This window comes from Odocoileus virginianus, chromosome 10 (genome assembly GCF_023699985.2).
Source record: "Odocoileus virginianus isolate 20LAN1187 ecotype Illinois chromosome 10, Ovbor_1.2, whole genome shotgun sequence".
In the NCBI taxonomy this organism is placed as follows: domain Eukaryota; kingdom Metazoa; phylum Chordata; class Mammalia; order Artiodactyla; family Cervidae; genus Odocoileus; species Odocoileus virginianus.
Window position 1 is genome coordinate 2,562,894 of NC_069683.1, and position 27,181 is coordinate 2,590,074.

The 27,181-nt window shown below is 51.0% G+C and overlaps 1 protein-coding gene, 1 long non-coding RNA gene and 1 pseudogene across 3 annotated transcripts; 1 reads left to right on the top strand and 2 right to left on the bottom strand.

Annotated features, from left to right (window-relative positions):
• Positions 1 to 8,745: 8,745 nt before the first annotated feature.
• Positions 8,746 to 9,561, bottom strand: LOC139036976 (large ribosomal subunit protein uL23 pseudogene; annotated as a pseudogene).
• Positions 9,562 to 11,394: 1,833 nt separating this feature from the next.
• Positions 11,395 to 24,537, bottom strand: SERPING1 (serpin family G member 1). Its single transcript, XM_020892575.2, has 8 exons — positions 24,454 to 24,537; positions 23,936 to 24,016; positions 22,542 to 22,959; positions 20,291 to 20,425; positions 18,035 to 18,238; positions 17,713 to 17,852; positions 12,822 to 13,023; positions 11,395 to 11,879 (listed from the first exon to the last, which is right to left on the bottom strand). The coding sequence occupies exons 2-8, from the start codon at positions 23,990 to 23,992 to the stop codon at positions 11,626 to 11,628; spliced, it is 1,410 nt and encodes a 469-aa protein (XP_020748234.2). The 5' UTR covers positions 23,993 to 24,016; positions 24,454 to 24,537; the 3' UTR covers positions 11,395 to 11,625.
• LOC139037051 (uncharacterized) lies at positions 22,955 to 27,173 on the top strand. 2 transcript variants are annotated; one of them, XR_011489835.1, is made up of 2 exons: positions 22,955 to 23,525; positions 25,869 to 27,173. It is a non-coding gene; the product is annotated as an uncharacterized lncRNA (long non-coding RNA). The 2 variants fall into 2 exon arrangements; XR_011489836.1 differs by lacking the exon at positions 22,955 to 23,525 and adding an exon at positions 24,599 to 25,306.
• The last annotated feature ends 8 nt before the right edge of the window (positions 27,174 to 27,181 follow it).

Sequence of the window (27,181 nt, forward strand, 5' to 3'; positions counted from 1 at the left end):
ACAAGAGGTAGGAATGTCTCCTCTGTTACTCCAAAATGGGCTTTCTCAGGAGATCTCCTGGGAGTCCCGGGAGAGGGGCAATTTCCTCTCGCCCCTCTTTGGCCCCGTTTAAAAATTCCCTCCCCCACCCCCACCTCCCATGGGTGAGGGACATTTCATATCACACGGTGGGAAGTAGAAAGAAGACAGCATGAGTCCCTTGTAGTCCAGGCCCTCTGCGGACCAGGGCTCTGTCTTGCATGACACGGTATTTCCAGGTTTGCAGAGTGCCTAGCACATAATGAGCCCTCAAGTTATACTTGTTGAATGAATGAATGGGGAAACGGGAGACGTCAGTGGTCTTGGCTTCTAATTTGTGAGTGTTTGTCTTCAGAAGCTCTATGCTTTCTCTGTGGACACTTGGAATCTTGTGATTTCATCCAACAAGCAGCTCTAAAGGATCTGGGTCCTACTAGGCCTGTCAGGACCAATGAGATGACCTCAGATTTCTCTCATATGCAACATATGCATCACTGATAAGTCAGATACCCTCCTTGTGTGCAAGGGCCTTACATGATTCTATCGATGTGCTATGGTTGGGGTTATCAGTTAATATCAGTTTCTACCTCATGATCCATAATGGCCACTCAAGCGCCAGCCATCGTGTTTTATTCCAGCCTGTAGAGGGGAGGAAGAAGGACTGAAGAAGGATGTGCTCCTCTTTTAAAGGGACTTTCCAGAGGTTATCTCTGATACTTCTCCTTACCTCCCATTAGCCGGAATGTAGTCACATGGTCCCAGCAGATTTCAAGGGAGGAGTTTATATTTCAGGTGGCCAGGTAACCAACCGGCTAAATATCAGGGGCGCTGTTACAAGGGAAGAAGTGAGGAACGTACTGCAGGGGACTGTTGACGTGGTTGAGGAGGTGGTTAGACCTGGGAAGTCTGGCCTTGCAAAGCCAGAGACCCTTCTCTCTGCTCACGCTGCCCTTCGCTGCTCTCGTCTGTGGAGTGGTGGCCACCCGCCCAGTCCCGCGCCATGGTCAGAAAGCGTGGCTGCCGGGAGGGAGACGGCCGGAGGTTCAGATGGGTCTGTGGGCCTCTCTTTTTCTCCCTTCGTGAAGTGAGGACAACAGTCCCCATTGTGTATGGTTAGGGTGAGTACTTCACTCCTCAGAAGTCCCTGGGACAGGCTTGTGGCCCATGAGTGGTGCTTTTTTTTTTTTTAAAGAATTATTGTTAAAAAAATATACAGTTCCCCTTTTGAACCATGTTTAGTGTGTAGCACTACTGTACTCTGACTTCACGTTGTCATGCAGCAGGTTTCTAGAACCTGCTCACCTTGCAAAACTGGACCGCCCCACCTATTAAACAGCAAGACCCCCGATCCCTCTGCCTCCAGCCCCTGGCAACCACCATTCTGGTCTCTGAGAATTTGGCTACTTTAGACCCCTTGTATCAGTAGACTTGGATGTTATTTGTCTTTGTCACTGGTGTATTTCAGCAGTGACCAGAGGCAAATAATGTCCAAGTCTACTGATATGAGCCTAACGTCCTCAGGTTTCATCCATGTTGTAGCATATGGCAAAATTTCCTTTTTTTTTTTAAAACTGAATCACATTGCATTGTATGGATATGCTGCATTTTCTTTAGCCACATATTCTTTTTCCAAATGGATGTTTAGGTTGCTTCTGCCTCTCAGCTGTTGTGACTGATGCTGTGAGATTGGTGCTTCTTGGAATTTCCCTGGTGGTCCAGTGGTTTGAGTTTCCACGCTTCCCATGCAGGGGGTGTAGGTTCCATCCCTAGTCTGGGGATAAGATCCCACACGCCGCGCAGTACAGCCAAAAGCTAGACAAACAAATAAATAGCTACAAAAGAGAATGGTGCTTCTTATCAGAGACTACTTAGTATGAGAGACTAGTTCTCCCCTTTCTTTCAATACCCTTTGGTGGGGAGCTTCACGGTTTGCTGGTTTTTTGTTTTCCGGGATGCAAATAATTGTTAGATGAAACATCTTAGGTGGAAACAAACAAGGTGGATGACTCTGGGAGTTCTATAGATATTGTGTATCCTTTAGAGGGACAGTGGAAGGGGACAGTCACAGAGTGCAGATTCTCTTTAGGTGGCCCGTTTGCATAGATAAGACATCTGCAGTGGTGTCACACTGCTGAATCCCAGAGTCACGAAAATTCCAGGCTCCAGACGTTTTGTTACAGGAAGGGTGCAGAACCATCACCCAGTTCTCACTGAAGCCAGCCCTCCATGAGTCCTAAATCCCGACCTCAGGGACACAGGCCTGAAGCAGCAGGGAGGAGGAAAGACCACGCAATGTGAATGTGTGATTCCCTCGCTGAGAAATAACCCATTACACAAAACCCTAGCTGATAATAACTATGAGAATTGAAGCCTCGGGTTTCCTACCTCCAGTTGTTTTCTCAGGAGACACAAAATGTAAGAATAACATTGATGTCATTGTTTTAGAAAAATAAGATCTTTACGCAAATATGGACATTGCACATTTTGAATCAAAAGCGTTTATAGGCCTAGATGGTGTCTATGGTATTCCCAAGGAGCTTCCTAGTAGCTGGAGTGAAAAGGCAACCACTCATGAACATGCTGCTATTGACTGGAAAGAGCAGAGGGCACTTCTAGGGGGAGAGGAGGACGTGGCTCGCGCTGGACTCAGAAGAATGACAGCATTTGAATAAATGGACCAGGAGTTCCCTGGTGGCGCAGTAGATATGAGTCCACCTGCCAATGCCGGGGACATAGGTTCGATCACAGATCCAGGAGGATCCACATGCTGGGGAACAAACATGCCTGTCCATCACAACTGCGGAGCCTGGGCCTAGAGCCTGTGCTCTGCGACGGGAGAAGCCACTGCCGTGAGCAGCCTGTGAGAACCCTGCAGCCACGGAGCAGCTCCTGCTCCCACGGCTGGAGACCGCCCGCCAAGGCCACGCAGACCCAGCGCAGCCAAAGCGTAAAAACTAAAACAAACGGACAGGATTCAGGAAGGCGCTTTTCTTTGGTTTCGTCTCAGCCAATAGGTACTGAGTGCCAACTTGGTAGGTGCTCCCTGCTTGAAGCTGAGGCTAATGACAAAAAGACACGGTCCCTGCCTTCCAGGGGTTTTTCAAAATTGTCTAGGCAAGGGGAGCAGCTTTTTCTTTTCTTTTTCTTCAATATTCATTTTATTTATTTTTCTTTTTTAAAAAAAACTTAGTGTATTGATTTTAATTGGAGGCGAATTACTTTACAGTTTTGTGGTGGTTTTTGCCATACGTGGACATGAATCCGCCCTGGGTGTGCATGTGTCCCCCCCATCCTGAACCCCCCTCCCACCTCCCTCCCCATCCCATCCCTCGGGGTCATCCCAGTGCACCAGTCCTGAGCGCCCTGTCTCATGCATGGAACCTGGAGCGGCTTTTTCTAGTGAGCACCACGCTGCCCTGGTCCTCACGCTCTGAAGGGACACAGAGTCATCTCCAGGGGACCCAGTCCCCACCAGTCAGGGCTGGATGAGCAGGGGTGGGGACGGGGGGCTGACCATCTGGCTGTGGCCGCAGGGAGGAGCTGGCCTTGACGGTGACCCTGGAGCCGGCGTCAGGTACCCTGTGTCTGCTGGCCCCAGACCCCCGCCTCTCATCTCACCCTGTATCCAGGCGTCTTCCGCTCGGCCCCTGAGCCTTGGCCCAGGGGCTCCTGTTATTTCCACTGTGGATCTCCTTGAGGCTCTGGCCCTTAATCTGGTTTAGGAGAGGAGGATGAAGTCCCCGTGCGGTTTCCAGGAGAAACCCCTCCGCTGTAAGCAAGCCCTTCACACCTGAGACCTGAGCTGGGGAGTCCCCTGCCTGGAGGCGGGGTCGGGCAGGAGACGCAACAGGACCCCAGGCAAACAGCAGAGTCTGGTTTGAACGCAATCGAGCCTCCCCAGCTGGGGTGACCTTGAGCAAATCATTTCACTGAGGCTCCTTTTCTTCATCTGCGAAGCTGGCAAAACAATGCCAGATCACGGGATGACTGCAGTTTCAGGGAAATGGTGAAAAGGAAGCCCGGTGTGGGGCAGGTGGGAAAATCCCCGCGTGAAGGGGACTTAAGCGAGGGAGGGGAGTGGGGGGTTCACGGGAGCTCCCCACAGAGGAGAGAAGGGTGTTCAGCTGAGCCAGACGGTGCCCCTGACTCTGTGGAGGCGGTCTGCTCGGTCACCCGGTCACCCGAGGAAAGCGGGGCTTCGGGATGGGGGCGGGGACGGGAGGCCGGCCTGTCACCACGGGATGATGGATGAGCCTGTTCGGGGGCTTGTAATTAACACAGGGCAGCTCTGAGATCCTTCCTCTGGGGAAGTGCTCCCCGGGTGAACACTCCAGGGAGTGCCTGGGAGGCCCTCCTCAAGGGCTTGGAGCTGAGGCTGGGTGCAGAGTTTGCGGGGAAACTGACGCAGCCTTTCAGAGGCGGGTGTCCATGTGCTTTTGTACGTGTGTGTGAATGCGAGTGAATGTGTATATCTGTGACTCAAACATCAGCATTTAAAAAAAAAATTTTATTTATTTATTTGGCTGCGCTGGGTCTTAGTTGTGGCATGTAGGATCTAGTCCCCTGATTGGGGATCGAACCCTGGGCCCCTGCTTTGGGAGTGTGGAGTCAGCCACTGGACACCAGGGACGTCCCTCATAACAGTGAGGGCATGTACGTGTGTGCGCATATGCACGTTTGTATGTACTTGCACATACCTGGGCTTCCCTGGTAGCTCAGCTGGTAAAGAATCCGCCTGCAATGCAGGAGACCCCTGCTCGATTCCTGGATTGGGAAGATCTGCTGGAGAAGGGATAGGCTACCCCCTCCAGTATTCTGGCCTGGAGGATTCCATGGACTTTATGGCCCATGGGGTTGCAAAGAGTCGGACATAACCGAGCTACTTTCATATCTATGGGCTTCCCAGGTGGTGCTGGTGGTAAAGAACCTATCTGCCAATGCAGAAGACGTAAGAGACGCAGGTTTGATCCCTGGGTGGGGAAGATCCCCTGGAGGAGGGCATGGCAACTCACTCCAGTATTCTTGCCTGGAGAATCCCATGGACAAGGGAGTCTTGCAGCCTGTAGCCCTTGGGGTTGCAAAAAGTTGGACACAACTGAGCGACTTAGCACGCACACAGTAGCACACGAACCTATATGAGTGTACATGTGTGCTAGGTTGCCAATCAAGACACGGTTAAATATACAACGAGAGGAATATGTAAAATGTAGATTTTTGTCTGGGTCACTTAAAGCGGACTTGCAGTTTGAACAGTTCACTTGGCAGATAGGTAGCCGGGGTCCTCAGGGAAGAAATAATGATGTGTCCTTGCCCCATCCAGCTCAGGTCAGGATGGAAGGGCTGTCCCAATTTGCTTAAAAGTTTTTTCTGGGAGAAGGGGAATTCACATTCCCCCACCATTTCTTCTCAAAATTCAAGATGGTAGCGATCTCCCTGGTGGCCCATGGCTAAGACTCCGTGCTCCCAATGCAGGGAGCCTGAGTTCAATCCCGGGTCAGGGAAGTAGATCCCACGTGCCACAGCTAAGACCCTGTGCAGCCAAATAAATATATTTTTTTTAAAGTTGAGATTGTGGAGAGATTTTGGTAATGGGTGAGTGTAATTTCAAACAAGTATTAGGACAGAGAATACATAGGGTTGCTACAAAGAAAAAGTACCTTGAGAAAAAAAGGAATCTAGGTTACTAAGCACTGGAGTCTACTCCCAACTCTGCTATGCACCAGTTAAGAGGCCTTGAGGGGCTGGATTAATTACTCTCTAAGGCTCCATTTTCCATTGGCAAAAGGGGATAATAATGATATGAATTCTTGAGAGTCCCTTGGACTGCAGGGAGATCAAACCAATCAATCCTAAAGGAAGTCATCCCTGAATATTCATTGGAAAGACTGATACTGAAGCTGAAGCTCCAACACTTTGGCCACCTGATTCGAATAGCTGATCATTTGAAAAGACCCTGATGCTGGGAAAGGTCGAAGGCAAATGGAGAGGGGATGGCAGAGGCTGAGGTGGTTAGATAGCATCCCTGACTCAATGGACATGAATTTGGGCAAATTCCAGGCCATGGGGAAGGGCATGCTGCAGTTCATGGGGTCACAAAGAGTCAGACATGACTTAGTGACTGAACAACAACCGTGGTGTGGCGTCATCATGTATTATTCAAATTTGAAAATCAGCACATCTCCTTAAATTAAAAAAATCAAGGCTGCGTGATTTCAGAATTGCTATGCTGAGTGGTTTATAGGCTGTTTACAGCTATTGCCACCTGACAATATCCTTTGAGTTGGCAAAGTAACTAACCACCATTAAGTTTCCATCATTAATCAGACTGTTGTTTATGTATATCATAACTTCTGATAGTGACATTACTGACAAATGTGCTGTTATTCCAATATTCAACATTATCATTTAAACATTTTCTGTACCCTAGAATGATGTTATCTTAGAGTCATTAAGTGGTTGTGTTCATGCCAAAAAACACTTTCCAAAATCAATAACTTTGTAATGGAAGTTAGATATGATAAAAACACTATGAAAAAGCCCAAGTAACTGTTGTAACATGCCAAGAAGTTAATTTAGGAGTGCCTGCTCAGTGAAACATGAGATTTTTAGTGTTTAGTAAATGAAAAACAGCACAAACACAAAAGCCGTTGCAGTTTCCTCTCCGTTACTTTGTCGCTCAGTCACTGAGTCACGTCCCACCCTCTGTGGCCCCACGGACTGCAGCACGCCAGGCTCCTCTGTCCCCCACTGTCTCCCCGAGTTCGCTCAAATTCACGTCCACTGAGTCGGTGATGCCATCCAACCATCTCATCCTCTGTCGTCCCCGTCTCCTCCCGCCCTCAATCTTTCCCAGCATCAGGGTCTTTTCCAATGAGTCAGTTCTTCACATCAGGTGGCCAAAGTATTGGAGCTTCAGCTTCAGCATCAGTCCTTCCAGTGAGTATCCAGGGCTGATTTCCTTTCGTTTTTTTTCTTTTTCTCCACTTTTTAAATTGAAGGATAAATGCTTTACAGAGTTTTGTGGTTTTCTGTCATCCATCAACAAGAATCAGCCATAGGTACACCCATGTCCCCTCCCTCCCTCCCTCCCCCCCTCCCTCCCTCCCTCCCTCCCCCCCCCCTCCCTCCCTCCCTCCCCCCCTTCTCCCTCACCATCCCAACCTTCTAGATTATCACAGAGGCCCTGTTTGAGTTCCCTGAGTCTTAGAGCAAACTCCCCTCGGCCATCTATTTAACATATGGTGTTGCAAATTTCCAAGGTTCTCTCTGTATGCATCTCACCCTCCATGTCCTTTGATTGACGGGGTTGACCTTGATGTGCAAGGGTCTCTCAGGAGCCCCTCCAGGACCGCAGTCTGAAAGCCTCAGTTCTTTGGCACTCAGGATTGAGTTGGCACTTTATAGTCCAGCTCTCACAACTGTACACAACCACTGCAAAAACCATGGCTTGCAATATGGACATTTGTCGGCAAGGTGATTTCTCTGCTTTTCAATATGCTGTCTTTTATGATTATCCTTCTGGAAAACACAGTGTCAAAGTATGTAAGTCAAATTATCCAGTGTCTTTGGTAACATATCTTTTTCATAAGGGGTGATCTCCTCTTAAAAGAAATTACGCAACCCATGAAAATTTCTGTTTGGTAAATGCTCAGTGCATGGTTAGGTAGTTTCTACTGTTGCTGTGGTCTCGAATCTAACCCTGAGGGTGCCTGGGGACCAAGCGAATTCTGACACAGCATGTGGCTCACATCAGGAAGGCTTCTGGAGTCCAGGCAGAACCTAAAAAACCACTGTTCTGAAAGCAGTGGCTGGGTGAGTGTAAACTGTTAATTTTGGAATCAAAGGTTAACTCTCCACATCGGCTGTTTAGGGCTCCCCTGGTGGCTCAGCTGGTGAAGAATCCCCCTGCAATGCAGGAGACCCCAGTTCGATTCCTAGGTCAGGAAGATCCCCTGGAGAAGGGACAGGCTACCCACTCCTGTATTCCTGGGCTTCCCTGCTGGCTCAGCTGGTAAAGACTCTGCCTGCAGTGTGGGAGACCTGGGTTCAATCCCTGGGTTGGGAAGATCCCATGGAGATCACTCTCTGTCTCTGTCTCCTCAGTCTCTGGTCAGGGAACTAGATCCCACATGCTACAACTAAGACCCGGTACAGCCAAATAAATAAATATATAACAATATTTAAAAAAAAATCTGGAAGAGATGATGTGTCCAAGAGGCTACACAGGACTAAGTTTCAACAGTGACACCATGTGGCAGTAAGGGCTCACTGCAGGGCAACTCAGACCACTTCAGGTTCTTTCTCAGAATCGGTTCAGTTCAGTTCAGTTGACTCCTTGCAACCCCATGGACTGCAGCATGCCAGGCCTCCCTGTCCATCACCAACTCGCGGAGCTTGCTCAAACTCAAATCCATCAAGTCAGTACCGTTCACCAAACCCACCAGGGGAGGAGGGGGTCCCTGGAGATGGGTAGCAGACCCCTGGAACTCTGCCTCTGCCAGGGTGGGACAGCAGGGCAGGTCAAGAGGGCGGGGGTCTCAGGAATGTGTGTCTGTGAGTGTGTGGCCCTCTGTCTCTGGAACGTGACACCTCATGTGAACCTAACAAGCTGTTTCTAATGTTATAGTGATACAGACAAAAAGTTCTTGATTCTTTAAGGAAATCTCAGAGTAGCAAGTTGCTGGGGCAATTCGCTAATACTTTTTATACATACACGCTAAGTCCGCCGTGGTCGATTAGAAAAGTGGCCACAATCATTCTTGCTTCCTTAAAGGCATGCCTTTGGCAGAAAGACTCTGCAGGTCTTTTCTTTTCTTTTTTTTTTTACATAGTGAAAACTTTTATATTTGGAATTAGGCAGCTGGACTCAGTTTAGATGATCCCAATTTTGTTGGCAACATCCAAAGCATCATAGTCAGGAGCCAGTCGAACAAATGCCTTCTTCTCTCCATCAGGCCTGATCAGAGTATTGGCCTTAGCCGCGTCAGTGTCACAGAGCTTCTTCACAGCCTGTTTAATCTGGTGCTTGTTGGCCTTGACATCCACAGTGAACACCAGTGTGTTCTTGTCTTCTATTTTCTTCACGGCTGGCTCGGTGGTGAGGGAGGATTTGATGATGGGTAGTGGTCACGTTTGTTTCTCCTAGGGGGCGCTCTCCCGAGGGTATTTGGGCTACCTCGGGAGCCGCAGTGTTTTGGGCCGTCGGAAGGTGGGCGACGTCCGGATCTTCTTCTTCTTGTGGCTGTGGACACCTTTCAACACTGCTTTCTTGGCCTTCAAAGCCTTTGCTTTGGCTTCAGCTTTAGGAGGGGCAGGGGCTTCCTTCTTCGCCTTCGGCGCCATCTTCATGAAAAGGAGGTCTTTTCTTTAGAAGTGGACACGTTGGCAGAATTCCCTGGAAGTCCAGTGGTTGGGACTCTGTTTTCACTGCTCAGGGCCTGGGTTCAATCCCTGGTTAGGGAACTGAGATCATGCAAGTTGTGAGGCGTGGCTGGAAAAAGATGTGGACAGGTTTTCCTGACTCTTTGAACATAAGCTGGCCTGGCGACTTGCTTTGGCCAATAGAATGAGGCATCGGTGACGTGATGTTACTTCCTGGCTTCAGACTCGAGAGGCTTTGCTCGACTCTGTCACTTTCTTAGACCCCTGCAACCTCTGTCTCAATAGGACCAGACTAGCCTGCTGGAAAAGGAGAGACCCGTTGGAGCAGAGTCGGTGAGCTGATGCATTTCAGCCAAGGTCCCAGCCGTACGGAAGAGACTGTACAAGGCCAAAGCTAAACCTCATCAGACCCGCCAGCTAACCCCCCGGTGACTGCAGCAGGCAGATAACCAAGGCCACCCTAGCCTGCCGGGCCCTCATGGACTCACTTGCTGCTACTAAGACTTCAGTCGTGTCCGACTCTGTGTGACCCCATAGACAGCAGCCCACCAGGCTCCCCCATCCCTGGGATTCTCCAGGCAAGAATACTGGAGTGGGTTGCCATTTCCTTCTCCAATGCATGAAAGTGAAGTCGCTCAGTCGTCTCCGACTCTTAGCGACCCCATGGACTGCACCTACCAGGCTGCTCCGTCCATGGGATTTTCCAGGCAAGAGTACTGGAGTGGGGTGCCACTGCCTTCTCTTGGCTTCTCATTGCTCTTCTCATGGACTCACTTACTCACCAGCTAAGTGAAAGTTAATCATATTAGACCAAACCCCCCAAACGGACATGTGCCCTCTTACAAGAAAATCCTCAGAATCGAAAATATTTAAATTCCCTTCACTCTCAGACTTTCTACTCTTTCTAGATGGATAACAGTCTCTTCTTTCCCCCCCACCTGGATGTGGTGATTCATTCATTCAATCGTTCATTCACTCAATAGTTTTCTTTTTTTTCTTTTTTTAAGGGTAAAGCACTTTGATAGGCATGGTGGCATGCATGCAATAGGACATAAAGACAGAGATCTGACTTGTGGTCTAGTTTGGGCAAAAAGGAACTAAACCTGGCCAAAGAAGGCGCCTCTTCAGACAACCTGGAATCAGTTTACAGACGTGTGGTCACAGGGCTTCCCAAACGGCTCAGTGGTAAGGAAAGCGCCTGCCAATACAGGAGATGTGGGTTCCATCCCTGGGTCGGGAAGATCCCCTGGAGAAGGAAATGGCAACCCACTCCAGCATTTCTTGCCTGGAGAATCCCATGGACAGAGGAGCCTGGCAGGCTACAGTCCGTGGGGTCACAAAGAGTCGGACACGACTAAGCATGCATGCACGCAGAGCTCTAAGAGCGGATGGTCATCTTAGCGGATGGCCTCGACAGTGTTAGCTACTGTTACTACTCTTGTCACAGTTGCTGCAAACAAATGAACAAGATACGGGCTGTGATGGATGACTGCACGACAAGCTCTCCGTGAATGACTGTGTCCTCCCACTTTCTAGTGCTTCCCCACTCTGCCGCCAGGTCTGGCTGTGTGCCTTGCTTGGGCTGACTGGATGACGGTAAATTTGAGGCAAGCCGAGCTGCACGGTGTGAAAAAGACTGCCTGTCTCTGACTCTTCCCTTGGAAACTGTGCCACTGCCGGTGAGCGTTGCTGGTAGGGTCCCGGAGGTGGATGTGCAGAGGAGAGCCAAGGTGGTCCAGGTGAGGCCACTGTAGGTCAGTCACCCCCGGCCACCCCACCAACTCTTACAGACGCATGCGTGAGCACAGGGAAGGTCTGCCAGGCCCCGGCCCGATCAGCCAGATCAGCCCCAACTCCCAGACTTTGGTGAAATAATACATGGTTGCTATTTTAAGCCATTAAGTTTGAGTGACTTGTTACACAGCAGTAGCTAGCTGATACAAGGGCCAGGGAAGCCCTAGTCTTCTAAAACTCAAAGGCAAATGAGAGAGAAAGTCATGGTCTGCCAGGTTTTATTTGTGAAGTCTGCTGAATCTGTGCCAGAGAAAGCCGCACAAAGTACTCTGGAGGGGTTGCCGTAATGGAGGAGGGAAGCCGGCCCCCCTCACAGGACCCCCCGGGGGCCCCTCAGGTGGAGGGCAGGCCTGAGGTGGGAGGCGGGGAGGGGCACGTGCAGGCAGGCTGGAGCAGGGCTGCAGCCGGGCGGGCTGAGGCCCCGGGCCGGGCTCAGCCCTTGGGGTCATACACTCGGCCCATGAAGACCGGGAACTTGTGCTGCTGGTCCCAGAGCAGGAAGAGGAAGGGCTGCTGCACGTCGAAGACCAGCAGGTTGCGGGCCACGGAGACGACCGAGGCGGCGGTCGCCTCCACCCCGCTCTCCGTCAGCTCCAGGGTGGCCTGGTGCCGAATCCCAGACACCTGCACGTCCGGGTCCTCCGTCAGCCCGCACAGGTTGACGCCGTAGATAAAGTCAAAGTAATCTAGGGCACAGACAGAGGAAAACAATGGTCAGAGACCTGCACGACTGTCAACACGCGGAGCGCAGCCGACATGCGGTAAAACTGTAAATAGAAAGCAACCTCTAAAAATGGTACAAAAAGTGAAATTAAAAAAATAGTCACTTAAAATATTTTTTAAATTAAAATATTACATTAAGTAACAAAACAAGACCCGTGCGGAAACCTCAGCAGCTGGAGACACGGGTCCTGAATTTCCTGGGTTGATCCCAAGTTCCAACCGTCTCTTTCTCCTCCTCTTCTTGTTTATCAAAGTGTAATCGCGTTACACCGTGCCTTCCAGTCCCGTTTGTGGGCTCCTTAATCCGTGGGCCCATCTTCATTCCAGTCACCACTTTCTCTCAAGTGGTCAGAGGTCTTGCCCCAACCCCCCAAAACCCTGAAAATTGATTCTTCTTCATCAACAAGAACGTTGGAAACGAGGTAATGTATCAGAAGGAGGACATACGTACTCAAATGACATCACATACCAGAACGTGATGTCATATATCAGGAAACGAGATCATCTATTAGGAGATCAAGTTTGATAAAAGAAAATGAAGGGATATGTATGGCACATGTATGTGTTAAGTCACTCAGTCGTGTCTGACTCTGTGCGACCCCATGGACTGTAGCCCGCCAGGCTCCTCTGTCCATGGGGTTCTCCAGGCAAGAATCCTGGGGTGGGTTGCCATTTACTCCTCCAGGGGATCTTCCCGACCCAGGGATCGAACCTGGGTCTCCTGCATCTCCTGCACTGGCAGGCACATTCTTTGCCACTGAGCCACTTGGAAAGCCCAACCTGAGATGATGGATGTGAAAAAGACTCAAGAGGGTGTTGACTGCATTTTAAGGCCCATTCCCCACCCCCCACAACCTCTCCTCCTCTGGGGGCCCAGGATCAATCCCGGGGCTGCCAGGACTCACCCAGCATGTCCTGGCTGCTCTGCACTTTGATGCGAGGCATCGTCAGGTGTGTGGGATGGAACTTGGTCATCTCCAGCTTCTTCAGGACAGCGTTGAAGACGGCAGCACTGAGAGCCTGCTCCAGGTCTTGGAGCTGGTGTTTCACGGTCTGGGGCACCAGGATCACAAAGCTCAGGTTGTGGGACAGCTGCAGGCGGCCCACCTGGAGAGGAAGAGATGCAGCTTATCAGGCCTCCTACCCCGCTCTCTCCCGGCTCCTACCCTCTGGGACCCGAGGCTCGTCTCCAGTCCATACTGTTTCAGCAAGGAGCCAGAACTAGGCTCCCAGGCTTTGCCACGAGATGGGGTGGCCAGGCAGGCAGACAGCACTGGTCTGACCCTGTGCTGGTGAGATGCAGAGAAATGAGCCAGAGTTTCTGATTTCACAGGCTGAGGATCACAGCTGTACTCTGCTACTGATGAACTGTGGAATACAGGCAAGCAGTGGGATCTCTCTGAGCCCAGTTCCTTTCACGTATGTTGTGCATAAAGTATAGAATACACATAATGTACCATCAGAGTTATCAGGTCTGTCCTTTCAAAGACTTTTGATGGCTTTTCCCTGCCTATGAGAGTAGGCATAAACCTCCCGGTCTGGCATTCAACATGGTATACAAGCTGATTCTAGCCTACCTTTGCAGTTTGCCAGTAGAAGGACTTAAAACTTGTGACCAGACAAAAGTAGGAGAGAAATACAGGACCCACAAGTCCCATACACGAGTGTTCTCAGCTCGGGATGATTTGCCCCCAGCGGACACTGGGTAATGCTTGGAGCTGGCAGAAACAGGCGCTGAGTGCTCCTGGCATCTAGTGGGTAGAAGTCAGGGTTGCTGCTAAATCCTGCAGTGCCAGGGACAGCACCTTATAACGAAGAATCCTTGAACCCAAAGTGTCCATGGTGCCAAGACTGAGAAACCCCAGACCGATAGGACGAAAGAGACGATCACTGAGATGGCATTATGATTGAGGCTGAACAGATGGACACGAATAATCTAGAATGCAGAATTCAACTGGGCAATGAAGACGTTAACTGAAACCAATCAGTTGTCGGAATTTGAAAAAAAGGTCCAGAAGAAGCAGGTTGCACAGTGATTTATCGCTTGAAGAGCAAGGACACTCGGGCGCTGTTGACAGAGGACCCACACAGGGCTCGCTGACCTGACACTGCGCCCTGCACAGCCAGTGTGCGAGCCGTGCCTCTCTGTTAGACCTCCTTGTGGTCTTGACATTCCCAGCTAGCAGCCTTAGCATACTTGAGCTGCTAAACCTAACCCCCTTCATTGGGTAAATACTCCTTAAATCCTAGGAAAATTTAGAACAAAGTATGGGGAAGACAAAATAAAGCAATTCTGTAGTATGAACCCTGGGTGACAAGTTCAGAGTAATCTGTGTTTGTTATTTAAAATAGCGTGCATAATTTTTAAGAGTCAGACATGCTAGTTTTATGCTTTTGGACAAAGAAGGGGAGGATGGTTGCATTCGGTTTGAGAATAAACTTGAGATATTGACTGAAAGTTGATTTACTCTTCAAATTTAATTTTCACAAGTGGGCTTGAGGTGCCAGCAAGATATGGACAAACAGGGGTGTAATTCTGTCCTGTCGAGTATTTAACATGCTAAAAAAGAAAAGTATGCCAAATGTATGAAGTGCATTTATAAAGTATATACATAAGCTCAAAATGCTTAGGGGAATATTAGTTAACTGCATTTGTAAATGAAACAAATGGTTTAAAGGAGTTTAATCTGGTCAGTATGGCTTAATTAAAGAACAAATGAAAGTGTTTTATAAAAAATTATGATTAATAATGTAGCAACTTCAGCTAAACGTTTAAAGGCTTAAGTAAAACTTTGATTTTGAATTTATAATGCGACTACATCAAATAAGTGAAGTGAAGTGAAGTGAAAGTCGCTCAGTTGTGTCCGACTCTTTGTGACCCCATGGACTGCAGCATGCCAGGCCTCCCTGTCCCATCACCAACTCCCGGAGCTTGCTCAAACTCATGTCCATCGAGTCTGTGATGCCATCCAACCATCTCATCCTCTGTCATCCCCTTCTCCTCCTGCCTTCACTCTTTTCCAGCATCAGGGTCTTTTCCAGTGAGTCAGTTCTTCATATCAGGTGGCCAAATTATTGGAGTTTCAGTTTCAGCATCAGTCCTTCCAATGAATATTCAGGACTGATTTCCTTTAGGATGGACTGGTTGGATCTCTTTCAGTCCAAGGGACTCTCAAGAGTCTTCTCCAAGACTCTATGCTCTTCTCCATGGACTCTATCCAGTCTATGGAGTTCTCCAGGCCAGAACACTGGAGTGGGGAGCCTTTCCCTTCTCCAGGGGACCTTCCCAACTCAGGGATCGAACCCAGGTCTCCTATATTGCAGGTGGATTCTTTACGAGCTGAGCCACAAGGGACGCCCATATCAAATAAAATATTTGTTTAAAACCTATGGAACTGTAAAGAGTGGGGAAAGTGAAAGGGTTAGTCGCTCAGTTGTGTCTGACTCTGTGACTCCATGGACTGTAGCCTGCCAGGCTCCTCTGTCCACGGGATTCTCCCAGCAAGAACACTGGAGTGGACTGCCATTCCTTTCTCCAGGGGATCTTCCCAATCTAGGGATTGAACCCAGGCTTTTTGCATTGCAGGTGGATTCTTTACCGTCTGAGTCACCTGGCTAATCCCAAAGAGAGGGAGGGGGTTGCATAAAACCCCTCCTCCTTTGCCATTAAAAATCCCTCACACTGATACTCTCCCCCCAAATACTCTGAGTTAGAGTGATGCCCCAAACTTGCCATGTATATTCACTCTTTCTGCCTTGTACACGTATTCTGGTTCTGTCAGATAGCTGGGAATACTGAAAGCCATTGGGTAAGGATGTATGGATGGAAAGGTGGAAAAGTGCATGGATGGTTAAGAGTGGTCAAAAGTAACCACTTCTGTGACATCTTCCTAGCCGCTCATTCTGAGTGAGTTGCTCCCTTTAGCATCTCCCATTGAATTCATTAATTTATTCAGCAAACATAATGAGCACTTATTATATGTGGCATTGTTCTAGACCCTCAGATATTGTAGGGAAAAGAGAAAGTCTCTGATCACAACATCTCAGAGAGACAAACAATACTGCAATTAAATAGGCAAATAGACAATGTAATTCAGATAGTGGTAAGTACCATGCTTTTGAACTGTGGTGCTGGGGAAGACTCTTGAGAGTCCTTCTGATAGCAAGGAGATCCAACCAGTCCATCCTAAAGGAAACCAACCCTGAATATTCACTGGGAGGACTGATGCTGAACCTGAAGCTCCAGTACTTTGGCCCCCTGATGCAAAGGGCGGACTGCTGGGGAAGACTGGGGGCAGGAGGAGAAGGGGGCAACAGAGGATGAGATGCTTCGATGGCATCACCAACTCACAGACATGAGGTTGAGAAACTGGGAGACAGTGAAGGACAGGGAAGCTTGGTGTGCAGAAGTCAATGGGGTCACAAAGAGTTGGACACGACTTAGCAACTGAACAATACCAAGACAATACAGTACCATGGATATATTAGTAATAAAACAGGATGCTGTGACAGGGTGAGGAGGAGGTGACTTTAAGCAGGGGGAAGTCTCCTCCACCTAGGTGACCTTTTCGCTGACACCAGATGAGCCGGAGGAACAAGTTCTGTGACAATCTGCCTGCAGAAGGTCCAGCAGAGGGAAAAGGTAGGAAAGCTTCTAAGGTGGAAACAGTCCTGGCATGTCCCAGAACAGGTCCTATGTTTCTCAGCCCAATACTGCGTCACTGGGCATCTCCTATTGTTTTCTGTCTCATAGGTCTGTGCCCTGCTATCCTAACAAGGCAGAAATACCTGGTCATTCATGTACATGCTGCTATTTAAAATGGAAGACCAACGACGGCCTTCTGCACGGCGCATGGAGCCCTGCTGAGCATTACATGGCAGCCTGGGTGGCAGGGGGTTCGTGGGGAGCGGATCCATGCACACGTACGGCTGAGTCCCTCGCTGTCCAGCTGAGACTATCACAACGTTGTTTGCTAACCGGCTACGAGTGTGTGCGTGCGCTCAGTCGTGTCCGACTCTTCGAGACCCCATGGACTGTGGCCCACCAGGCTCCTATGTCTATGGAATTTTCCAGGCAACAATACTAGAGTGGGTTGCCATTTTCTTTTCCAGGGGATCTCCCTGACCCTGGGATCGAACCTGCATCTCCAGGATTGGTAGGCAGATTCTTTACCACTGAGCCACCTGGGAAGCCCTAACTGGCTATACACCAATACAAAACAAAAAGTTTAAGAAATAAATAAATAACAACATAAGGAAGAAAACCAAGAAAATGCCTGGTCTCTCTTCCTTCCCTCTTCATTCACTGAAATCATTCTGTTCAATTTCTGCCAAGGAACTTAAGCCATTTAACACATGCACACACATGCACTTACTACATACATGAATACGCGGATATACCCAGACATGTGCACACACATGTACACAAATGCAGGTGTACGCCAGGACACATACAGGGGAGCTCCTAAGCCAGCAGGGTCTACTGGTGGGTTGACTGGGAAGAGAAACTGAGGCACGGAACAGGAACACGACTCACTTTTTTGCCATTTGATGCAGCAGAGACGCAGGAGGAAACTTTAGAATCTTGCTTTCCAACCTCAAATATATAATGCCTCCCTTGGCCCAGGCTGGAGAGGGGGAGAAGGAGAAAAGGTAGGGTGGAAACAGAGATGGAAGCAGTAGAAATAACGGGTTTTCAGTGGAAAGGTGCGCCCCACACCGATGGAGCCACAGCAGAAAGGAAGTCAGGACGCTCAAGAGGCTGTGAGACAGGAGTGGGGAGGGCCGAGCACTCACCCGGGCCTTCAGAGTCCGGTCTGTGAAAGAAGCCACAGGGTACTTCTTGCTGTTCATCATGGGCACTTTGATGGCAGAGGATTTAACGTAAAAGGGCATCATGACTGTTCTGCTGTTATCAAACGCTATCTTCCACTTGGCTAGAGGGAAGAGCAGGAGGAGGGTGACTCTAACGCGGGTGGGGAGGGGAGGAAAGGGAGTTAAACGCTCTGGAGCACAGGCCAGGGCAGCTACCTCGGGAGCCAGGGGTGGAACCTGGGGCTGAGTGGGCTTTAAGCCCGCAGGGGAAGGAAGACCTCAGGATGGGGAGACGCCCCCTTACCGCTCAGGGCGACCACGTTGAGGAGGATGAGGCGGGTGTCCTCAGGCAGGCTGTCCAGCAGCTGCCTGATCCTGAGGTTGGTCTTCTTGGCCACCCAGTCGTTGATGAGCTCCAAGCTGGCTGTGTTGTTATTCCCCAGCGGCCTCGGGCTGCTGCCATAGAGCCTCTGAGAGGCGTCGGCGAACGTTTCCCTGATGGCCAGGTCTGGATGGGGAGGAGGGGCAGGGGGAGAGGCGGGCTTGAGGTGCTTCCGGGAGCAGCCCTGCAGAGGGGGCTGGCTTCTACCCAGTGAAGGCAGTGTGGACCAGGGCTCCAGCCCCCTCCTCCGACAGACGCTCCGCGAGCCCAGAGCAGGCGAACCCTGAGCTGAGCGCAGGAGGCCCCTTCCGGGCCCCTCCTGCCACCCAACCAGGCTCGGCACAGTATATGGTAACTTCCATTTGCCTCTATTTCCCTTCTTTCCTTCCCTTCATTCAGACCGCTTTCTAGTCTCAGTGGAAGATCGCAACAAGACTTCCTGGGTTTTGCTCTCCAAAACCCAGGCCCACTAGAGAAAAAAAGTGTTTAAAAGAAAAAATTTTCCTGAACAAAATAGGTAATATTGACTGAAGCTGTATTTTCCACCAACCTAGCAAGACAGGTTTATAGCAAATGAGTAAAAACGGCAATGTTTCAAAAAAAAAAAGCAACGTTTCTTGAGCCCCTCTGAGTCATAACTTTCCCATCTGTAAAAAAAGGTTTTTTTTTCTTTTTTTAAAGATAATGATGTGATAGGTGAGTTTTCTTTCTTTCCTTCTTTTTTCTTTCCTATATTTTCTCAGTTTTTTTTTTTTTTTTTTTTTCGGCCATGTAGAACAGCACATGGGATCTTAGTTCCCGGACCAGGGATTGAACCCATGCCGCCTGCAGTGGAAGCGTGGAGTTCTAACAACTGGATGGCCAGGGAATTCCAATATTTTCTCAGTTTTTTTTTTTTTAAACAGTGAATGGGTATTGCTTTTATAGTTAAAAAAAGAGAGAGAATTTTTCCCCCCAATTTAAAAGTGGATCACACTCAACCTGTAATTTTTAAGCTCAGCAGAACTGAGGTTTCAAATGTAGTCATGTCTGAAGCCCACACACTAAAGGGCTCTGGCTGAGGCTGGGCGGGCGTTCCGAGCCCCCCTGGCTCCGCCTCTCACCGAAAGTGCTGCCGCCTCCCCCCGCCCGCACCCCCTCCCCCACGAGCCCCCTCCCCAGAGCCTCCCGAACTCCGTCTCCCACGGGGGCCCCTGCAGCAGTTCTGCAGAAGCCTCGGGCTCTGGGGAACAAAAGCTGAACAAGCTGCATTAGATCACTTTGGAAGCTTACTGCTCTGATTGCTGTTGTTGTTATTTAATTGCTAAGTCGTGTCCGCCTCTTTTGCAACCCCATGGACTGTAGCCTGCCAGGCTCCTCTGTCCGTGGAATTCTCCAGGCAAGAATCCTGGAGTGGGTTGCCATTTCCTCCTCCAGGGGATCTTCCCGACCCATGGATCAAACCCATGTCTCCTGCATTGGCAGGCGGATTCTTTACCACTGACTGCTCTGATTACCTTACCTAATAATGCAACATATGTAAATGACAACAAATTCATGTAACATAAATGTACAAAGAACAGGAGTTCCAAGACCCACTGACCCAGGTTAACAAGTCTCTCTTTTTGTTTTTTGGCCTCACGGCTGGCGGGATCTTAGTTCCCCAACCAAGGCTCACACCTGAACTCAACCAGTGAAAGGTTAGAGTCTTAACCACTGGACCCCCAGGAATCCCCAGACTGACACTTTTTTGTCTGCTTCATGTCTAGAGCCCTCCAGCCCTCCAGCGCTCTCCGTTCCTGAATGCCGAGGACTGTTCTTACTTTGATGAAATTGATGAATGCAAATGACTTGCCCACAGTCTCACCTGGGCTCCTATCTGGCACCCAGGAGCCACCTGGTGTTTCTCAGGCCCCGCGCTGCTCTGCATTCCTCCCCCACCCCTGCTTCTAGTTCTAACATTCCCTCCGTCCTCTCTTTCCCCAGTGCTATGGATGGATAGATGGTTTAGTCGCTCAGTCGTGTCTGACTCTTTGCGACCCCGTGGACTGTAGCCCGCCAGGCTCCTCTGCCCATGGGATTCTCCAGGCAAGGATCCTGGAGGGGGTTGCCATTTCCTTCTCCATCCCTAGTGTTAGGCGCCCACCCAAATCCTGAGGGCCCAGCTCAGCCCCTGCCGTCCTTCCCCCTGACACTCACCTGAGCTGTGGAAGATCTGAGAGAACGAGGTGAAACCTTTGGACGTGAAGGTATTCAGGGCACGGTGGACACAGCTGAAGTTCTGGGGGTAAGAGAGGAGGCGCTCCAAGCTTTCCTTGGTTTCTCCTCCAGCCCCTGCAACAAAGACCAGAGTGGGAGGAGGGACCAGGGTTAACAGACCAGGTTGCAATGGCGGGGCAGGGCAGGGGGGTTAACCCCGTATCATCAGAGCCAGAGATGGTTTCAAAGACAACACATGTCAGAAAGAGAAGGGTGGGGGAATTATGAACAATCCAGAATTTTCTAGGACTAAATATTCCCTTCCTGCATCTTCCTACCTAATTTTAATACCACTCGTCACCCAAAGCCTGGTCCAGTCACCACTTGTTCCACATGACCTCTTATTTAGTTGGTTCAGGTTTACAAAGGTTCACCCTATAAGCAGGGACACTAGGTCGTCATTAAGAAGAGAGAGCAGAGACTCATAAAAGATGTCCAATACCCTTTCCCTTGTTCATTAGTAAATACTTATTGTCCACACCTTCTGTGTAGCAATAGATAGAATTTAGCAAGCACTCACTTTGTTCCAGGCATAGTAAGTGCTTCTCCCATAGTATCTCTTTGAATCTTCACTGTAACCCTTTTATGTCACTCACTTTGTTCCAGGCATAGTAAGTGCTTCTCCCATAGTATCTCTTTGAATCTTCACTGTAACCCTTTTATGTAAGGACAAGTACTATCCCCATTATGCAGGTGAGAAAACTGAGGTTAAGAGAGGAAGTAATCTATTTACTTTAAGATCATGGAGTTCATAACTGGAGGGTGGAGAAAGATTCAAGCCATTTTTCGGGGCGGGGGCAATAAAACAATTAACTGAAAATAATCAAAGGAAATGTGAGGCCCAGGGGGCATCTGACCACATCTGGAGACTTTCTGGGTGCCGTACCTGGAGGTGTGGGGTGCCACTGGTGTCTAGTGGATACAGGCTAAGGATGTTAGGGTTCTGGGACTCTAGTAGAAAGGTTCCCCTGTTCCTCACTTTATCGGCTCCAGTAGCCTTCCTGGAATTCCCCTTTGGAGTGACAGCTGTTTCCATTGCCTGGAGCATTTTTTGGGCCATTTCTAAGGTAAATTACCCCAGGGAGTTGACAGTGGTCTCTCAGGGAAGTGAAGGGATTAATTTTTTTTTTTACCTCCTACCACATTAGGCACTGGGCTATCTGCTTAGTTTTTCTTTATTTTAAGGGTGGCTCATATGGTAAAGCATCTGCCTGCAATGTAGGAGACCCGGGTTCAATCCCTGGGTTGGAAAGATCCCCTGGAGAAGGAAATGGCAACCCACTCCAGTACTCTTGCCCGGAAAATCCCATGGACTGAGGAACCTGGTGGGCTACAGTCTATGGGGTCGCAAAGAGTCGGACATGACTGTGTGACTTCACTTTCACAACCATTTCCATTTTACACAGAAGACTCAGGCTCAGAGAAGTTAAGTGATCTGCCCAAGGTCGCACAGCTAAAAACCAACATTATTATGATTCTGCTCTATGTCTCTCTCTTATCGTTTCCTTATGGCCTTACCCGGAGCCATGGTTGATGGGCTGGAACCTCATTTAAATGCTCTTGTACAGTTCACAGGACTTTATAAGCCACGCTGCTGATGCTGCTGTTTACTCCTAAGACGTGTCTGACTCTTTGCAACCCGTGGACTGTGGCCTGCCAGGCTCCTCTGTCCATGGGATTCTCCAGGCAAGAGTACTGGAGCGGGTTGACATTTCCTCCCCCAGGGGACCTTCCCGACCCAGGGGTTGAACCCATGTCTCCTGCAATGGCAGGCAGAGTCTTCACCACTGAGCCACCTGGGAAGCCCTTTATAATCAGTAATGCCTATTAAATCATGGTTAAATGAAAGAATAAATGTAAGTTCCAGAGTAAAAAGATTCCCCTCCCCCACTGTAGCCCATTTTTACAGCTTCCTTCCTGAGGCATTTTTTCTTTTTTTTTTTTTAAAGTCGCTCAGTCGTGTCCAACTCTTTGGGACTCCATGGACTAATGTAGCTCCCCAGGCTCCTCTGTCCATGGGATTCTCCAGGCAAGAATACTGGAGTGGGGTGCCATTTCCTTCTCCACGAGATCTTCCCAAGCCAGGGATCGGACCCAGGTCTCCCGCATTGTGGGCAGATGCTTTACCAGCTGAGGGAGCCTGCCTCAGGGAACGTCAAACGCGTGAACTGGAGAGAAGGCGGGCTCTCACCGAGCAGGGTTTGGCTGAGGAGGCTGGCGATGCTGAAGGGGGAGAAGACGAAGTTGGTCTCCGTCTTCTTCAACACCGAGAAGTCGCGGTACAGCTTCAGGGAGAAGTCTGTCAGCGCCTCCCCCAGCACCGCCTCAGCTGCGCGCACCTCCGCGTCAGAGCAGGAGGTGACGGGCGCGGGGCAGAAGGCCTCAGCGGTGGGCTGGGTGGTTGGCCACGCCGGTTCGGTGGCGGGCTGGCTGAAGGCCTCGGTGACAGTGCCTCGTGCGACGGTCAGGTTAGTCATCGGCAAGGTGGAAGAGTCCTCGTTGCCTTGAATGGACTCGTTGTCGGGAACACCTCCTTTCTGGCTGTCTCCTTCACTCTCCCCTTCTTGTAAGCTCCCTGGGCCGACGATCATATCTGAGGCGACTCTGTCCTGTGGTTCAAGAGACTTTCTTTCTTTCTTTTATTATGAGGCACAGCCCCCTTTAAACACAAACACTCAAAGAGAAGGTGGGATGTGTGGATTAGTTGCTAAGTCTGTCAGGCTCCTGTAGCCCGCCAGGCTCCTCTGTCCGTGGGGTTTCCCAGGCAAGAACACTGGAGTGGGTTGTCATTTCCTTCTCCAGGGGATCTTCCCGACCCAGGGATCGAACCCACATTGGCAGGTGGATTCTTTACCACTGAGCCACCAGGGCATCGAAGGTGGGATACCAGAGAATTGTTCGTGGCAAAGCTCGGTGGGACAGGGGCCTGCCTGGAGCCCCCACCATGGATTGCTTCAGAGAAAGCCCGCATTATCCCATTTAACTGATAAACAAAACCGGTGCTGAGACATTAAGCAACTAGCTCAAGGTCTTAAGAGAAGCCGGAGGAAAAACTAGGGGTCAGACTTGGGTCTCTGCTTCCAGATGCCTTGATCAGCACCACATCATCTGATCCATCTCAAAGGGCAATGCTAAAGTCAACTTCGGCACACGCCCACGGATTGCACACACCAAGGTAAACACCCCCCCTTTCTCCCGGGCTCACCCCTTACCCCTGACCTCCGGGACCACTGGGGGGAGCTTTCCCACCCTCACCCCGCAGCTCAGGTTTCCACGATGACCTCTTGCTTTTTTCGTTTCAAAATGCTGTCCATCTCCTTTGCCCTTCCGTTTTATTCTCCACTTTGTACATCAGGGCCGGTCGGCTCCCCTAAGTGCCAGGCTCCCGGCCACCGCAGCGGGTACCGCGGCCCAGGCAGGCTTAGACCCCGCGTGGGTCTCAGTCCCTGCTCTTTCCAAGCTGTGTACTCAACGCTGGTGGGAGGACCCCCCGGTGCCGATCCCACGAGGAGCTCACCTAACTCCCCGGAGCCTGAAGGGTTAACCTCAGCCCCGCTCCCGCCTGGCCGCGCAGGGGTCACTCACCCCAGCCAGCAGCAGCAGCAGCAGCAGGAGGGTCAGCGGGGTCATCCTGGAGGCCATCTGGGAGGCGACGTCAGCCCGGACCTGCAGGGCCAGCCAGCCTCGGGTGCCAGCTCCGAGCCTGGGGGCCTGGGGGCCCTCCCGCACGCCCAGCCCCGCGGGGCCCGCCCCCATTCAACGCCCCCCACCGCCTGCCGCCCGGACCGCCTCCTCCCGGCGCCTCCCCCTGTGTTTTTGTTCCCAGACCGCGTCCCTTTCCTGGCTGGCCCCTCGTCCCAGCCCCCTCCCAGGCCCGAGGCGTCCACCTGCTCCATCTAGAGGGTCCCGCTGCAACTTAACAAAGAAGCCCGGGGCCGGGGAGGGGGGCGGGCCTGGAGGGGGCCGGGGGAGGGGAGAGGAGGGGAGGGGAGGGGCAGCAGCGACGCCCGGAGACCGCAGAGACAAGGGGAGCTTGGGGGAGGGAGGGAAGCGAGGACCGGAGCCCGCCTTGCTCCCCAGACCCCCATCCGCCAGCGCCAAACCTGCTCCTGACTCCCAATCGCTGCGCTGCCTCGGGCCGACTCTGCGGCTAGTCCCCCAGGGTTGGGGAGGCTGGGGTGGGTGGGGGTTCGGTCGTAGCTATTGGTTGGCCCAGGACACTGCCCAGTTACAAATTAAGGCGGATAGAGCGCTGGTGTGGTTTCCCGTAAATCAGGCTGGGCCGGACCACTTGGTCCAGCCCCCGCCTGGAATTTCAGCTCAAAGCCCCTGGTGATCCAGGCTGGGGAAGCTGGGGTGCAGACCTCGGGTGGGCACAGCCAGGCGTCCTGCTCCCTCCGCACGGGCGGTGATGGAGCCGTCCCAGACCCCAAATATGCTCCGCAGCTTACCAGCAAGCTGCCTTCCCGGAACTGCTCGTTGGGCTGGATCCCTAAAGGAACACTCTGGAAAGAGGCCCGAAGGTGCCCATTGGATGTAATAGCTAAGAGCCTCGCAGCACTGAAATGTCTGGCTTACTTGATGAGCCTTCTCTTGAAGATGAAACCTGGACTGGACTTCCTGAGGTCCTGACTTCACCCGCTCACCTCTGTGGCTGGTCCGCCTTCTTTTCTTGGCGACCTGGAGTCTGTGGTGCTACCCCTCTGTAACACGCCAGGGATCTGGGACACCCAGTCCAGCAAGCATTCGCCTTAAGTGAAAACCAGAAAACTTGGGAAAAACAAAACCGAAACCAGAAAGGAAAAAAAAAACAACCCAGAAAGCTGGGCATTTGTGTCGAGGGGTGGGAGGCTGGAGACTGGGGGCCGGCAGACCCCGCTGTGAGACCTGGCTTGTGTGTGACCCCAGCAAAGTGCTTCCCCTCTCTGTAGCTAGCTTCGGTCTCAGGGTTCCCAGGTAAGAGAAATATGGGAAGAAGCTCAATTAAATTTGAATTTCAGATAAACAAAGAAAAGTTTCTTTGAAAATATGTCGCATGCAATATCAGGACCCGCTGCTGCTCCTAAGTTACTTAAGTCATGTCCGACTCTTAACGACCCCTTGGACCACAGCCCACCGGGCTCCTCCATCCATGGGATTTTCCAGGCAAGAGTACTGGAGTGGAGTGCCATTGCCTTCTCCGAATATCAGGACCTACTTACAGTAAAAAAATTTTTTTTTTTTTTTGTGGATGTTTTTCTGAAATTCAGATTTAACTAGACATTCTGCATCTGATTTGCTAAATCTGGCAACCCTACCTCTGCGAAACACAGTGGTCTCTGATGGCTTGATACAGCTCTGATGCTCTGTGGTCGGGTCACGGCCAGGCTTGTCCTGTTTGGCACATTCTGGAAAGTTGGCTGCTAGCACCAAAGCCTCTGTTCCAACGGGCTGATGAGGAAGGGGAACAAGAGAACATTTATGGGCTCCTTGGGGGCATCCATGGGACAGACTCACAGAGACGGCACTGGCTTTGCAGGTCCTCATTCCTTGGGGCGGCGGGGGAACCTCCCAAGTCAGGCGAAGTCTCTTTGCATCGAGCCGTGGCCGCCAACAGCTCTGCACGCAGTGGTACTTCTCCGTCCCCAGGGCGCGAGCTGGGGCCAACCTGGACGTAGGAGACGGCTGAACAAAACGAAGCTGGTGCAAAGCACCTCCTTCATCCTTTCATTAATGCTCATGACATCTACGAAATGGGAACTGACATTAATTCCATCTGAAACGAATTTTAAAAAATGAGACTCTGACTTCCTGGGTGGCGTAGTGGATAAGAATCCGCCTGCCAGTGCAAGGGACCCGGATTCGATGCCTGGTCTGGGAAGATTCTGCCTGCCCCGGGGCATCTAGGCTTGTGCACCACGGTTGCTGAGGCCTCCCCAGCGCCCACCCCCCTGTGCTGCGGTTACTGAAGCCTGTGTGCCCAGAGCCTGTGCCCCAGAACCAGCAAAGCCACCGCAGTGAGAAACTCGCGCTGCACAATGAAGGGTAGTCCCCGCTCGCCGCAACTCGAGAAAGCCTGAGCGCAGCAAGACCAGAGCCTCCACAAGTCAACTCGTTAATTCTAAAAAACGAGACTCAACAGAAATGATTTGATTCACCTGACATCACACGGCTAGTGACGGAGCCAGCATGTGGGCCACGTCTGTCTGAGCTCCAGACGCACTGTTAACCCCTATGAATTCCTGGCACAGGCCGTGAGCCAGTCTGAAGCCGGCAGCAGGGTGAACATCCTGCGTCCGGGGGCAGGACCGTGGAGCTCTGCGCCCCACGGTCTCAGGGTGGACGAGGACCAGCGGAGAGGTCTTCCCAAGCTCCGTCGGAGCTCTCAGCTCTTTGGCCAAAGCTGTCTCTTCTGGACACTTAAAGGGTGTCTCTGCTTTGTGGCTACTGTCTTGCCTGATGGAGTTGGGAGCCAAGCTGAAGCCCTTTTCCACTGTGAATGGCCTGAGGTTGACTTAATCAGGGGGTTTGCCTTCGTGTGCGCAATCGGATGGCTTCCCTCATAACTCAGTTGGTAAAGAATCCTCCCGCAGTGCGGAAGACCTGGGTTCAATCCCTGGGTTGGGAAGATCCCCTGGAGAAGGGAACGCCTCCCCACTCCAGTATTCTTGGGCTTCTGTGGCTCAGCAAGTCCAGAGTTTCTGTGTCATAAGAACCCTCCCTTCCAAGGAGTGAGGAGGGATGAGCTCCCAGGAGGCCCTTTCCCCTGCATATCTGCATATGTGTGCGTGGCTTCACCCCCTGCAGGGTTCCTGGTGTTCAGTAAATTCAAGTTCGCACTGAAGCTCTTTC

Bases quoted from the DNA above. Each gene is read 5' to 3' on its own strand.
- SERPING1 (XM_020892575.2), bottom strand. From the start codon at position 23,992: ATGGCCTCCAGGATGACCCCGCTGACCCTCCTGCTGCTGCTGCTGCTG. The intron at 22,960-23,935 runs GTGAGTGACCCC...CTTGAACCACAG, and splicing joins TGCTGCTGCTGCTGGCTGGG to GACAGAGTCGCCTCAGATAT. The intron at 20,426-22,541 runs GTGAGAGCCCGC...TCTTTGTTGCAG, and splicing joins CCTCAGCCAAACCCTGCTCG to GGGCTGGAGGAGAAACCAAG.